This window comes from Salmo trutta, chromosome 12 (genome assembly GCF_901001165.1).
Source record: "Salmo trutta chromosome 12, fSalTru1.1, whole genome shotgun sequence".
Classification (NCBI taxonomy): domain Eukaryota; kingdom Metazoa; phylum Chordata; class Actinopteri; order Salmoniformes; family Salmonidae; genus Salmo; species Salmo trutta.
Window position 1 is genome coordinate 42,610,582 of NC_042968.1, and position 16,400 is coordinate 42,626,981.

At 41.7% G+C, this 16,400-nt stretch overlaps 2 protein-coding genes across 3 annotated transcripts in view; both read right to left on the reverse strand.

Moving 5' to 3' along the window:
* Positions 1 to 8,374, reverse strand: part of LOC115203574 (probable E3 ubiquitin-protein ligase HERC1) — a gene marked incomplete at its 3' end in the record, with an annotated part of 67,911 nt that extends 59,537 nt beyond the window's left edge. Inside the window, 2 exon segments of the mRNA XM_029768357.1 lie at positions 1,007 to 1,194; positions 7,988 to 8,374. Of these exon segments, the coding sequence (XP_029624217.1) occupies positions 1,007 to 1,165 (159 nt within the window).
* Positions 8,375 to 13,872: 5,498 nt separating this feature from the next.
* Positions 13,873 to 16,400, reverse strand: part of LOC115203578 (death-associated protein kinase 2-like) — a 45,959-nt gene continuing 43,431 nt past the window's right edge. Inside the window, exons 9-11 of one of the 2 annotated variants that reach the window (XM_029768365.1) lie at positions 16,295 to 16,384; positions 15,966 to 16,046; positions 13,873 to 14,847 (exon numbers count right to left, since the gene is read on the reverse strand). In XM_029768365.1, coding sequence (XP_029624225.1) covers positions 14,770 to 14,847; positions 15,966 to 16,046; positions 16,295 to 16,384 — 249 coding nt within the window. In that variant the 3' untranslated portion in view covers positions 13,873 to 14,769. Of the gene's footprint in view, positions 14,848 to 15,965; positions 16,047 to 16,294; positions 16,385 to 16,400 lie in introns of those variants that run through there. The other variant, XM_029768364.1, reaches the window with a different exon arrangement.

Consider the following 16,400-nt stretch of genomic DNA (forward strand, 5'->3'; position numbering starts at 1 on the left):
CTTGTGATGCAAAAAAAACTCATTTCTGCGCAATGCAGACAATAAAGTATTGGCTGTGTCGCAACATGGCCAACACAGAGAACAGAGTTCCATTTGGGACACAGTCGCAACGTGGCCAACACAGAGAACAGAGTTCCATTTGGGACACAGTCGCAACGTCGCCAACACAGAGAACAGAGTTCCATTTGGGACACAGTCGCAACGTGGCCAACACAGAGAACAGAGTTCCATTTGGGACACAGTCGCAACGTGGCCAACACAGAGAACAGAGTTCCATTTGGGACACAGTCGCAACGTGGCCAACACAGAGAACAGGGTCCCATTTGGGACACAGTCGCAACGTGGCCAACACAGAGAACAGTGTTCCATTTCGGACACAGTCGCAACGTGGCCAACACAGAGAACAGAGTTCCATTTGGGTCACAGTCGCAACGTGGCCAACACAGAGAACAGGGTTCCATTTGGGACACAGTCGCAACGTGGCCAACACAGAGAACAGGGTTCCATTTGGGACACAGTCGCAACGTGGCCAACACAGAGAACAGGGTTCCATTTGGGACACAGTCGCAACGTGGCCAACACAGAGAACAGGGTTCCATTTGGGACACAGTCGCAACGTGGCCAACACAGAGAACAGAGTTCCATTTGGGACACAGTCGCAACGTGGCCAACACAGAGAACAGAGTTCCATTTGGGACACAGTCGCAACGTGGCCAACACAGAGAACAGAGTTCCATTTGGGACACAGTCGCAACGTGGCCAACACAGAGAACAGAGTTCCATTTGGGACACAGTCGCAACGTGGCCAACACAGAGAACAGAGTTCCATTTGGGACACAGTCGCAACGTGGCCAACACAGAGAACAGAGTTCCATTTGGGACACAGTCGCAACGTGGCCAACACAGAGAACAGAGTTCCATTTGGGACACAGTCGCAATGTGGCCAACACAGAGAACAGAGTTCCATTTGAGACACACACATTAACTCATCTCATTCTGCTCTCACCTGCTGGGGTAGGAGGACCACTTCCTTGTTGGTGAGCAGCTTGGAGTAGAGCACGGACACGCCCTCCCGCGTGGAGATGGACTCGCTGTCGTCCGTGATCCACGAGCCGTTCAGGTGCTCCAGCCATTTCAGCTTCACTGGAGGAATCATCAGGGCCATGATGGCATGTCACTCTGCTGCCATTAGTCCTGGGAGGACAGGGTGACAGATATTAACGAGGCCTAACCATTAGTCCTGGGAGGACAGGGTGACAGATATTAACGAGGCCTAACCATTAGTCCTGGGAGGACAGGGTGACAGATATTAACGAGGCCTAACCATTAGTCCTGGGAGGACAGGGTGACAGATATTAACGAGGCCTAACCATTAGTCCTGGGAGGACAGGGTGACAGATATTAACGAGGCCTAACCATTAGTCCTGGGAGGACAGGGTGACAGATATTAACGAGGCCTAACCATTAGTCCTGGGAGGACAGGGTGACAGATATTAACGAGGCCTAACCATTAGTCCTGGGAGGACAGGGTGACAGATATTAACGAGGCCTAACCATCAGTCCTGGGAGGACAGGGTGACAGATATTAACGAGGCCTAACCATCAGTCCTGGGAGGACAGGGTGACAGATATTAACGAGGCCTAACCATCAGTCCTGGGAGGACAGGGTGACAGATATTAACGAGGCCTAACCATCAGTCCTGGGAGGACAGGGTGACAGATATTAACGAGGCCTAACCATCAGTCCTGGGAGGACAGGGTGACAGATATTAACGAGGCTTAACCATCAGTCCTGGGAAGACAGGGTGACAGATATTAACGAGGCCTAACCATGAGTCCTGGGAGGACAGGGTGACAGATATTAACGAGGCCTAACCATCAGTCCTGGGAGGACAGGGTGACAGATATTAACGAGGCTTAACCATCAGTCCTGGGAGGACAGGGTGACAGATATTAACGAGGCTTAACCATCAGTCCTGGGAGGACAGGGTGACAGATATTAACGAGGCCTAACCATCAGTCCTGGGAGGACAGGGTGACAGATATTAACGAGGCCTAACCACTAAGAAAGGAAAACAATCACAGAAACAACAATATGATATGGCGTAACCAGACAGACAGAGGAGAGATATATTAACATCAACCAGACAGACAGACAGACAGACAGACAGACAGACAGACAGACAAAGACAGATATATTAACATCAACCAGACAGACAGATATACAGTGCATTCGGAAAGTGTTCAGACCCCTTGACTTTTTCCACATTTTGTTACGTTACAGCCTTATTTTAAAATGGATTAAATAAAAACAAATGTCCTCAATCTACACACAAAACCCCATAGTGACAAAAAAGTATTCAGACCCTTTGCTATGAGACTCAAAATTGAGCTCAGGTGCATCCTGTTTCCATTGATCATCCGTGAGATGTTTCTACAACTTGATTGGAGTCCACCTGTGGTAAATTCAATTTATTGGACATGATTTGGAAAGGCACACACCTGTCTATATAAGGTCCCACAGTTGACAGTGCATGTCAGAGCAAAAACCAAGCCATGAGGTCGAAGGAATTGTCCGTAGAGCTCCGAGACAGGATTGTGTCGAGGCACAGATCTGGGGAAGGGTACCCAAAAATGGCTGCAGCACTGAAAGTCCCCAAGAACACAGTGGCCTCCATCATTTTTAAATAGAAGAAGTTTGGAACCACCAAGACTCTTCCTAGAGCTGGGCGCCCGGCCAAACTGAGCAATCGGGGGAGAAGGGCCTTGGACAGGGGGTTGACCAAGAACCTGATGGTCACTGACAGAGCTCCAGAGTTCCAAGATTGAACGCTTTGGGCTGAATGCCAAGTGTCATGTCTGGAGGAAACCTGGCACCATCACTACGGTAAAGCATGGTGGTGGCAGCATCATGCTGTGGGGATGTTTTTCAGCGGCAGGGACTGAGAGACTAGTCAGGATGGACACTCTTACTGACAGTTATGGCTGCTTTGCGTGATGTATTGTTGTCTCTACCTTCTTGCCCTTTGTGCTGTTGTCTGTGCCCAACAATGTTTGTACCCTGTTTTGTGCAGCTGTCGCTGCCATGTTGTCATGTTGTGCTGCTACCATGCTGTGTTGTCATATGTTGCTGCCATGCTATGTTATCTTAGGCCTCTCTTTATGTAGTGTTGTGTTGTCTCTCTTGTCGTGATGTGTGTTTTGTCCTATATTTTTATTTAATGCATTTTTAATCCCAGCCCCCATCCCCGCAGGAGGCCTTTTGGTAGGCCGTCATTGTAAATAAGAATTTGTTCTTAACTGACTTGCCTAGTTAAATAAAAGGTGAAATATTTTACAGAGAGATCCTTGATAAAAACCTGCTCCAGAGCGCTCAGGACCTCAGACATGGCCAAAGGTTCACCTTCTAACAGGACATCAACCCTAAGCACACAGCCAAGAGAATACAGGAGTGGCTTCAGGACAAGTCTCTGAATGTCCTTGAGTGACCCAGCCAGAGCCCGGACTTGAACCCAATCGAACATCTCTGGAGAGACCTGAAAAAAGCTGTGCAGCAACGCTCACCATCCAACCAGACAGAGCTTGAGAGGATCTGCAGAGAAGAATGGGAGAAACTCCCCAAATACAGGTGGCCAAGCTTGTAGCGTCATACTCAAGACTCAAGGGTGTAAACGCTGCCGAAGGTGCTTCAACAAAGTACTGAGTAAAGGGTCTGAATACTGATGTAAATATGATATTTCAGTAATTTTTTTGTAAACTTTTCAACCCCTTTTTCTCCACAATTTCATGATATCCAATTGGTAGTACAACTCCCGTACGGACTCCGGAGAGGCAAAGGTCGAGAGCCATGCGTCCTCCGAAACATGACGTATAGACATCAACCAGACAGACAGACAGAGGAGAGATATTAGACCGTCAGGACAGGAGACGGGGCTTTGTTACAGCTGACAGTTAGAAGATATTAGACCGTCAGGACAGGAGACGGGGCTTTGTTACAGCTGACAGTTAGAAGATATTAGACCGTCAGGACAGGAGACGGGGCTTTGTTACAGCTGACAGTTAGAAGATATTAGACCGTCAGGACAGGAGACGGGGCTTTGTTACAGCTGACAGTTAGAAGATATTAGACCGTCAGGACAGGAGACGGGGCTTTGTTACAGCTGACAGTTAGAAGATATTAGACCGTCAGGACAGGAGACGGGGCTTTGTTACAGCTGACAGTTAGAAGATATTAGACCGTCAGGACAGGAGACGGGGCTTTGTTACAGCTGACAGATAGAAGATATTAGACCGTCAGGACAGGAGACGGGGCTTTGTTACAGCTGACAGTTAGAAGATATTAGACCGTCAGGACAGGAGACGGGGCTTTGTTACAGCTGACAGATAGAAGATATTAGACCGTCAGGACAGGAGACGGGGCTTTGTTACAGCTGACAGTTAGAAGATATTAGACCGTCAGGACAGGAGACGGGGCTTTGTTACAGCTGACAGATAGAAGATATTAGACCGTCAGGACAGGAGACGGGGCTTTGTTACAGCTGACAGATAGAAGATATTAGACCGTCAGGACAGGAGACGGGGCTTTGTTACAGCTGACAGATAGAAGATATTAGACCGTCAGGACAGGAGACGGGGCTTTGTTACAGCTGACAGATAGAAGATATTAGACCGTCAGGACAGGAGATGGGGCTTTGTTACAGCTGACAGAAGATATTAGACCGTCAGGACAGGAGACGGGGCTTTGTTACAGCTGACAGATAGAAGATATTAGACAGTCAGGACAGGAGATGGGGCTTTGTTACAGCTGACAGAAGATATTAGAGGGGGAGATATTAACCATTGAGACAGGGGTGGAAAACAATCATTGAGACTATTTGATATGGTGTCTGTGAGAAGAAGAAGGACTACAACAGAAAATAACAAGCATGTAGTCTGGTGCCAATAATCCAGTAAGGACAGGATGGAAGACTACCATCGAGGGTGAGACGACACTGTTTGGTTGCCCTGAGTGGAACATTACTATACACACCAGGAAATGAAACAAGCCACTGAAACTAGTGTGTCAACGAAACAACTATCCTACAGTGCCCTCATCTTACAGTGATCACATCCGTGCAGGACAATGTGATCAATGAAACAACTATCCTACAGTGCCCTCATCTTACAGTGATCACATCCGTGCAGGACAATGTGATCAATGAAACAACTATCCTACAGTGCCCTCATCTTACAGTGATCACATCTGTGCAGGACAATGTGATCAATGAAACAACTATCCTACAGTGCCCTCATCTTACAGTGATCACATCCGTGCAGGACAATGTGATCACTACAAACTGTTGATCCCACTGACCACATTCAGTTTCTGAAACAAGACCATAGACCTAACATGTAACTTGTCCTCGGAACGCCGACGTGTCCTCGGAACGCCGACGTGTCCTCGGAACGCCGACGTGTCCTCGGAACGCCGACGTGTCCTCGGAACTCCGACGTGTCCTCGGAACGCCGACGTGTCCTCGGAACGCCGACGTGTCCTCGGAACGCCGACGTGTCCTCGGAACGCCGACGTGTCCTCGGAACTCCGACGTGTCCTCGGAACTCCGACGTGTCCTCGGAACTCCGACGTGTCCTCGGATCTCCGACTAGACCCATAGATATGATGTATGACTAGTAAAACAGTTAGCTAGCCTAACATTGCGCTTCAATTATTACAAATGGCAATCCCCAATACTCCTCGGGGGAAGATTTTCCAACATGCTGTCGGCCTAATCCATGGAACCAACATAATGCCCTAATTTTGCTGGAAGTAACCCTGACATGGCATATTCCCCAAGGACCTAGGTGTAAACATTTCAGATCATTCCAATTACACAGGATAATAGTAGTAAACATCAACCTACATGTGCTTCTGCCACTGATACTCTCAGTTCTCACAGGATAGGCCTATTTACACCAGCGGTCCAATCAGCCAGTACACATCAGCACAGCAGTCATAGCCTGCATGAACTACTGTGGGGAAGCAACGTGGAGAGAAACATGCGGAAGGCCTAGACAACAAAATGAGGCTGTAATATTTCAACATCACTTACTAATGGATTATGAACCTGTTTAATCTGGATGGGAAATAGGTCACCTGATACTGAGTGCAGAAGAAAAACGGTTTTCGCCTTCCCTTCAGGCTTGTCTATTACGTCTAGGCTATTCCCTTACCCCCCCCGTCACTCATACCAGCAGGCTTAGTTGTTAGCTACCTTTCGTCATTGTACACTATGCATTATGCAATACAAATAACTAAATGTTAGTAGTCCCATAGGTTAAACATGCATTCGACAACCATGAAATCTTGAAACAACAGCTGGAAACATTGATTTCACTGTCCACAGCTATGGTGATGCTTATTGCCTAACGGTCTGGAAGTGGCCATGCACTACACAGTGACAATGCATTTCCTATGTGCATTGTATAGAATAATTTCTCTATCTCTTGTTGCACAATCATTTTTGTATTACGGGCGGCAGGTAGCCTAGTGGTTAAGAACGTTGGGCCAGTAACCGGTTCAAATCCATAAGCTGACTAGGTGAACAATCTGTCAATGTGCCCTTGAGCAAGACACTTAACCCTAATTGTTCCTGTAAATCACTCTGGATAAGTTCATCTGCTAAATAACTCAAATTGTTGTATATATATATATCTTTTTTTTTTTAAATGTACAGCTTTCACCATGCTATATTGAGCTCAAGAAGGGCACCTGCATTATTGACAATCTCATTAGCAGGCATGCTATGTCTGAACATACAAGATTGACATAAAGTGAATTGCTTTGACAGCTGTCTGTCATATTATAAATCGTACTGTGTTATCAGCATGTGCCCAGTGACAGCCATCAGGTGAGTAAGGCTAGTAAGGTGGAATACTGTAAATTGACATAGTAGGCAATACTGTGTTGATATACTGTAAACCCAGCTAGCTACTTCAGCTAACTAGCTAGCTACTAAATACTTGCCTATGATAGATAAACAGTAAGCTAGGCAAATCAGCTGACCAGTTAGCTAGCCATTTAGCTAGCTAGCTTAACTAATTACACAAACTAGCTAGCTAGTAGCTAACGTTAGCGGGCTAACTAACACATTCCACGTCTCTAACCTACCTAGCTTTAACAGACTATGCACAAAAACAACATACATGCTATTTGTTATTCGTAAACTAGCTTGACTAATATATACTCCAGACAGAATATGTTAGACTAACATGACACAGCTGGATAGTAAGGTAAGCTAACAGACTAGCTACTGTAGCTAGCATCGCATGGAACTAGCTACAATTCAACTAGTCTACTAGGCCTGTGACGTTAGCTACATAGGCCATAATCAAAATAATTCACTCACTAGCATGCTGGCTAAATGTATTACAGCGTTGTTACAAACGGGGATACTAACAGTTAGCTAACTACTGTTATGTTGTAAACTGGCGCTGGTGCTGAAGCACAACATAAAGCTAATGCTAGCAGGCTACCGATGCTAACCAATAGAGTCCACTTTGCTGTTAGCTAGCTAGGTGGCTAGATGGGTAGGTAGCTGCTAGCATCTCATACAGATGTAGGAAAATAGCAAACACAGGCTACAGCTAGCTAATTGGCCATCACAGATACAGATAGCAAGACTGGCACTGTTTTTGCAATAGTAAAATGAATTGTAGGAAAAGTATTGACATTGCATGCAAGCTTACACATAGAAAGGCCTAGCTAGCATAGCTGGCTAGCCGTTAGGAGAGAAGAGATTCGAGAGATGTACTGTAGCTAGCTTGGCGAGCTTACCATCAACTGTCAAAGGGGCCTCTTCACTGTTGCACGTAAATACACTTCATTGCAATAACAAAGGTTTCTGCAATTGCAGAACGTATAGGTTGTATCCGTAAGTTTATTTGTGGGTTTTGATAAGGTGTCGTTAGATACAAAAAAAGGCTGACAATCTGTTTCCTTTCTTCCCACCTTTTCGTTTCTGGCTGCAACTTCCACTGCAATGGATCCAGATGAGCGGTTCACTCCCAACCCGATCCTCAGCCCAGACCAAGGGTGCAGTGATGTGTGTGCGTGTCTGTCTGTCTTGTGTGTTCAGCTCCTACAGTCAGTCTTAGGCGTAGCTACTGACTGACTGCAAGCATGAAAACAAAGGAACATGCAATCATTTCAATATAGAATGATCAATTCCAATGGTTACAGAAATTATTTTAGTCTATAATGTAACATTTTTCAATGTTTTTTTTTAAGGAGTGGGGAAGTCCCAGTCCTTTCGTATTTTTTTGCAGATGTATTGAAGAGATAGTAAAGTATTGGAAGTCCAAGATAGGGAAGGGGGAGTCACAGGGCAGTGGGTCGGATTCGAACCCATGCCGACTCTTGTTTGCAAGAATTTCAATATTGAATGATCAATTCCAGTGGTTATATAAATTATTTTTGCAATGTCATCATAGTTCATTATTCTACAAATGCCTTTGGGCCTAAATTTGACACAGTACTAGTTCCAGTTCATGCATGTTTGACCCTATGCACAATACAGTAATACCATCACAATGATGAAACATGTAATAGCAGTCAATTATAACTGTTTTAATGACCACTTGTATTAAACAGTTATTACATTATTATAGTTATTACATTGTATAGTTATTACCTTATTATATTACATTATAGTAATTATTATATTATATAGTTATTACATAAAACATATATAGTATTACATGATACAGTTATTACATTATTATAGTTATTACATTGTATATTTATTACCTTATTATATTACATTATAGTAATTATTATATTATATAGTTATTACATAAAACATATATAGTATTACATGATATAGTTATTACATTATTATAGTTATTATATTATAGTTATTACATCATTATATTTATTACATTATTTAGTTATTACATTTTAGAGTTTTGACATTAGCGTTATTACATTATTGGAGTTATTACATTATTAGAGTTTTTACATTATATAGTTATTACATTATTATAGTTATTACATTATTAGAGTTTTTACATTCTAGAGTTATTACATTATTATAGTTATTACATTATTATAGTTATTACATTATTAGAGTTTTTACATTATAGAGTTTTTACATTACAGAGTTATCACATTATTATAGTTATTACATTCTAGAGTTATTACATTATTATAGTTGTTATAGTTATTATATTATAATTATTACATTATTTATTACATTATATAGTTATTACATTATTAGTTATTACATTATTCGAGTTTTTACATTATAGAGTTATTGCATTATTAAGGTTATCACATTATTATAGTTTTTACATTATAGAGTTATTGCATTATTAAGGTTATCACATTATTATAGTTTTTACATTATAGAGTTATTACATAATTATTATTATAGTTATTACATTAATATGTTACATTATTATAGTTATTACATTAATATAGTTATTACATTAATATAGTTATTACATTAATATGTTACATTAATATGTTACATTATTATAGTTATTACATTATTATAGTTATTACATTATTATGTTACATTATTATAGTTATTACATTAATATGTTACATTATTATATTACATTATTATAGTTATTACATTAATATGTTACATTATTATGTTACATTATTATAGTTTTTACATTATGATTGTAGTTATTAATTATTCAGGTTGTTACAATATTCTAGTTATTACATTATAGAGTTATTACATTATTCTAGTGTTTACATTATTCTAGATATTACATTATTGTAGTTTTTACATTGTTCTAGATATTACATTATTCTAGTGTTTACATTATTCTAGTTATTACATTATGGAGTTATTACATTATTCTAGTTATTACAGAGACATACAGACAAGGGACCCACACGTTTTGGATTATTAAAAGAGTGAGAGATTGGATTCAATTTCTTGATTAATGTTATGTGGCCACTGGCCCTGCTATATCTCTGAATCCAAATGAATATTAAATAGAGTGGAGGCTAGTGTTAATAACCGAGTGGCCAAGCAGCCAGAGGAAGCAGTGTTGTGGTTATCTGGGCTGAGCAGAGACAGTACAGAGGGGCCCTAGGTCATATCTCTACTGGAGAGCTGCTCTGGAGCTCAGACTCTAGCTGCTACTCTACAGAGAGAAAGAGAGAGAGAGAGAAATTCTCAATCATAAGGCATCAAAGCCAAAGGAACTGCATAATAGTGTAGAAACCTACCAAAAAATAATTTGACAACAACAAATTAAATCTATTTTAGACAACTTCCTGGACAAAATGTTTCACTGTAATAGCGAAGGTGTAAACGTGGCAGTAGAAAACCTAAACAGTATATTTGACCTCTCAGCTTCCCTATCAAATCTATAAAAAATATATATAAGCAGACAACCTAATAAAATGAACAACAATGACAAATGGTTTGACGAAGAATGCAAAAACCTAAGAAAGAAATTGAGAAACATATCCAACCAAAAACATAGAGACCCATAAAACCTGAGCCTACGCCTTCACTATGGTGAATCACTAAAACAATAGAAAATTACACTACGGAAAAATAATGAACAGCATGAATGTTATTACTGGTATGTTACTGGTTACTGGGTCTCTGTATGTGATGTTATTACTGGTATGTTACTGGTGACTGGGTCTCTGTATGTGATGTTATTACTGGTATGTTACTGGTTACTGGGTCTCTGTATGTGATGTTATTACTGGTATGTTACTGGGTCTCTGTATGTGATGTTATTACTGGTATGTTACTGGTGACTGGGTCTCTGTATGTGATGTTATTACTGGTATGTTACTGGTGACTGGGTCTCTGTATGTGATGTTATTACTGGTATGTTACTGGTGACTGGGTCTCTGTATGTGATGTTATTACTGTTATGTTACTGGTGACTGGGTCTCTGTATGTGATGTTATTACTGGTATGTTACTGGTGACTGGGTCTCTGTATGTGATGTTATTACTGGTATGTTACTGGTGACTGGGTCTCTGTATGTGATGTTATTACTGGTATGTTACTGGGTCTCTGTATGTGATGTTATTACTGGTATGTAACTGGTGACTGGGTCTCTGTATGTGATGTTATTACTGGTATGTTACTGGTGACTGGGTCTCTGTATGTGATGTTATTACTGGTATGTCACTGGTGACTGGGTCTCTGTATGTGATGTTATTACTGGTATGTTACTGGTGACTGGGTCTCTGTATGTGATGTTATTACTGGTATGTTACTGGGTCTCTGTATGTGATGTTATTACTGGTATGTAACTGGTGACTGGGTCTCTGTATGTGATGTTATTACTGTTATGTTACTGGTGACTGGGTCTCTGTATGTGATGTTATTACTGGTATGTAACTGGTGACTGGGTCTCTGTATGTGATGTTATTACTGGTATGTTACTGGTGACTGGGTCTCTGTATGTGATGTTATTACTGGTATGTTACTGGTGACTGGGTCTCTGTATGTGATGTTATTACTGGTATGTTACTGGTGGCTGGATGTGCAGTGTGCTGTCTCCTGAAGGAAGGACTACCCTAGAACACAATGACCGGGTCACATTCTCCAACTGAACCTACAGTCATTGGACTCAACAACGAGCCTCCGCCTTTGGGTTATACTGTGTGTCTGTACTGTAGTCGGCTATGCTTAATATATCACATCGATAACTGTTTATGTCAAAGGATTCTTCAGAAGGTGACATTCAAGGAGTGGTCGTGGATAGTTTACAAATGTCCTGATTGAAGGTCCACGTGAACAGTTCTCAAACCTCCACAAAGTTGCAATGACAACTTACTTGCATCTCTTTCATAATATGAGACCACTCTGTACGGTATGTACAGTACCTTGACTCTGTGAACTTATGAGGCCTCAACACAGCTTCGGTATGTTGTTGTTGTGTGCCTCCAACACCAATTATTCTCCAGTAACCTCAGAGGCACACTGAGGACATAACCAACTGTAACAACTGTCAGTCATTCAGCATCCTGAGGAGAAACCAACTGTAACAACTGTCAGCCATTCAGCATCCTGAGGAGAAACCAACTGTAACAACTGTCAGTTATTCAGCATCCTGAGGAGAAACCAACTGTAACAACTGTCAGTCATTCAGCATCCTGAGGAGAAACCAACTGTAACAACTGTCAGTCATTCAGCATCCTGAGGAGAAACCAACTGTAACAGCTGTCAGTCATTCAGCATCCTGTGGAGAAACCAACTGTAACAACTGTCAGTCATTCAGCATCCTGTGGAGAAACCAACTGTAACAACTGTCAGTCATTCAGCATCCTGAGGAGAAACCAACTGTAGCAACTGTCAGTCATTCAGCATTCTGAGGAGAAACCAACTGTAACAACTGTCAGTTATTCAGCATCCTGAGGAGAAACCAACTGTAACAACTGTCAGTTATTCAGCATTCTGAGGAGAAACCAACTGTAACAACTGTCAGTTATTCAGCATCCTGAGGAGAAACCAACTGTAACAACTGTCAGTTATTCAGCATCCTGAGGAGAAACCAACTGTAACAACTGTCAGTTATTCAGCATCCTGAGGAGAAACCAACTGTAACAACTGTCAGTTATTCAGCATCCTGAGGAGAAACCAACTGTAACAACTGTCAGTCATTCAGCATCCTGAGGAGAAACCAACTGTAACAACTGTCAGTTATTCAGCATTCTGAGGAGAAACCAACTGTAACAACTGTCAGTTATTCAGCATCCTGAGGAGAAACCAACTGTAACAACTGTCAGTCATTCAGCATTCTGAGGAGAAACCAACTGTAACAACTGTCAGTCATTCAGCATTCTGAGGAGAAACCAACTGTAACAACTGTCAGTTATTCAGCATTCTGAGGAGAAACCAACTGTAACAACTGTCAGTCATTCAGCATTCTGAGGAGAAACCAACTGTAACAACTGTCAGTCATTCAGCATCCTGAGGAGAAACCAACTGTAACAACTGTCAGTTATTCAGCATTCTGAGGAGAAACCAACTGTAACAACTGTCAGTTATTCAGCATCCTGAGGAGAAACCAACTGTAACAACTGTCAGTCATTCAGCATTCTGAGGAGAAACCAACTGTAACAACTGTCAGTCATTCAGCATTCTGAGGAGAAACCAACTGTAACAACTGTCAGTTATTCAGCATTCTGAGGAGAAACCAACTGTAACAACTGTCAGTTATTCAGCATTCTGAGGAGAAACCAACTGTAACAACTGTCAGTTATTCAGCATCCTGAGGAGAAACCAACTGTAACAACTGTCAGTTATTCAGCATCCTGAGGAGAAACCAACTGTAACAACTGTCAGTTATTCAGCATCCTGAGGAGAAACCAACTGTAACAACTGTCAGTCATTCAGCATCCTGAGGAGAAACCAACTGTAACAACTGTCAGTTATTCAGCATTCTGAGGAGAAACCAACTGTAACAACTGTCAGTTATTCAGCATCCTGAGGAGAAACCAACTGTAACAACTGTCAGTCATTCAGCATTCTGAGGAGAAACCAACTGTAACAACTGTCAGTCATTCAGCATTCTGAGGAGAAACCAACTGTAACAACTGTCAGTTATTCAGCATTCTGAGGAGAAACCAACTGTAACAACTGTCAGTTATTCAGCATTCTGAGGAGAAACCAACTGTAGTGCTTTACAGACTACTACTCAGCTGATTTGACTGAGGTCTAGAGACTACAGACAGAAGCCAAAGAAAGAGTTGCCTTTGGGTTTATTGTTTAAGTGAATGAATGTACTCAACTGCTATTTGGAGTATTTTGGGAAAAGAGTCAGAAAACACGCTGGCTGATAAAATAAAGTAACCAGGCGTGAAAATATGTTGCTGCTTAGTTTCGCCTCACGGAGTCAGAGGAGATTTATAGTCATATTTATTGTTACAGCAATTAGGGATTGGTATGGGTTGTAGGGTTTCATAATATTGTTTACAAATCAGAAACATATAGTAAAATACATAAAATATTGATTTATTCCCCATAAATCACGTTAAAAAGTGGTGGTAGAATAATGTAAGGAAATGGCAATAGCCAGTATAGAGAATGCATACACAGGTTAAACATAATCTAATAGGAAAACATATTTTATACATACAACACTGATGTAAAATACAGTAAGAACACAAACGGGTTAATTCTTCTCTCTTATATTTCCCGCCATTATACAACCACTATACTGTAAACAGATTTATAAAAATCTAGCTAACATACAGCAGTATCATTCAAAAAAACTTAATGTCTATGACCTTTCACTGAGAAAAGACCATAACTTTATAGAAAAATACTCAGCTAACTGGATTCAAATGGTGCTTGGTTGTTGTCTTCAGGAAGTGGAATAGAGGAATGGTGGTGTTTTGGTTGGTTGTTGACTTCAGGAAGTGGAATAGAGGAATGGTGGTGTTTTGGTTGGTTGTTGTCTTCAGGAAGTGGAATAGAGGAATGGTGGTGTTTTGGTTGGTTGTTGACTTCAGGAAGTGGAATAGAGGAATGGTGGTGTTTTGGTTGGTTGTTGACTTCAGGAAGTGGAATAGAGGAATGGTGGTGTTTTGGTTGGTTGTTGACTTCAGGAAGTGGAATAGAGGAATGGTGGTGTTTTGGTTGGTTGTTGTCTTCAGGAAGTGGAATAGAGGAATGGTGGTGTTTTGGTTGGTTGTTGTCTTCAGGAAGTGGAATAGAGGAATGGTGGTGTTTTGCTTGGTTGTTGTCTTCAGGAAGTGGAATAGAGGAATGGTGGTGTTTTGGTTGGTTGTTGTCTTCAGGAAGTGTTACTCCTCTTCCTGGTCTGTAGTCTTGTCTTCCTGGTCTCGTCCTCGTTGTCGCTGTCACAGCTCCTCTGAAAACACAACCAGTATTGTCTATTTCTAGGAGGTACACTCTGTTTCTCTGTAATGACTCCAGTAATAGATAGTCAATAGAATAGCTGTTAGGTAGGCTGTCATCTATGTACTCCAGAGTGGACCGTGGTTAAACACAATGACACGTTCAGTATATTGCTTAGTTACTGTGGATTCTAGATATGAATGGGTAGATCAGTGTGAATGACTTTCTGTATCTTGCTGAGATGACAACTGCAACAGTATTTGTGTTTGCGTAACCAAGGGCAACAACACAACAACACATCACTTCTTGACCCATGTAACATCCGTCGTTAGAGTGACACCAAGGCGCAGCGTGGGTTGGATTCATCATATTTTAATATAAACGGTGAACCAGCAAAACAATAAACAAGAAGCAACACAACGAACGAACAGTTTCGCAGGCTACAAACAGTAATGCAAAATCAACTTCCCACCAGACAGGTGGAAAAAGGGCTACCTAAGTATGGCTCCCAATCAGCGACAACGATGTACAGCTGTCCCTGATTGAGAGCCATACCAAGCCAAAACACAGAAATACAAAACATAGATAGGGAACATAAAATGAACATAGAAATAGAAAATATAGCACACATCAAAACCCCGAAACACACAAACCAAACACCCCCTGCCACGCCCTGACCAAACTACTATAACAAATAACCCCTTTTACTGGTCAGGACGTGACAACCCATCACTAACACGTTTACACACATGTCCCATGACTGGCTGAGTGATCAGTGGCATCAGCAGCATTACATGGGTTAAATAGACATAGATTGTGCAATATGAATTAATGACTGTGCAATACAATGGCCATGTACTCTTATAATCTCCACCCGGCACAGCCAGAAGAGGACTGGCCAGCCCTAAGAGCCTGGTTCCTCTCTAGGTTTCTTCCTAGGTTCCTGCCTTTCTAGGGAGTTTTTCCCTTTGCTGTTTGGGGTTTTAGGCTGGGTTTCTGTACAGCACTTTATGACATCTGCTGATGTAAGAAGGGCTTTATAAATACATTTGATTGATTGATGATTCATTAGACATAGACTGTCTAATATTAATGGGTTAGTTAGACTGACTGTGTGTGTGTGGTCATCACCTGGTCATGTTGTTGTTGTTCCTGCCCTCTTCTCATCATCCTGGTCAGGTGGTTACACAGAGACACTATCCTGATAGACATCTAGTCAAGAGAGAGATGTTCTGACACACTACAGCATATGTATTGACCTATTGACATCAGAAACAAATACACACATGGACAGATACACACTCACTCACTCACACACACAAGCATGCACACACACACACACACAATACAACACAACACACACACAACACACACACACACAACACAACACACATACTTATCAATGACCTAATGGCATGTTGGTGATATTGTATGATAGATGTTTGTACTGCAGGACGTACCTTCCATCTCCGTCGTGCGTACTGTCTCCTGAAGTTCTCCAGATTAATGACAGACAGTCTGCGCACCAGGGCCTGGCATGGGTTTAACGGCTAAACCACAGCAGAA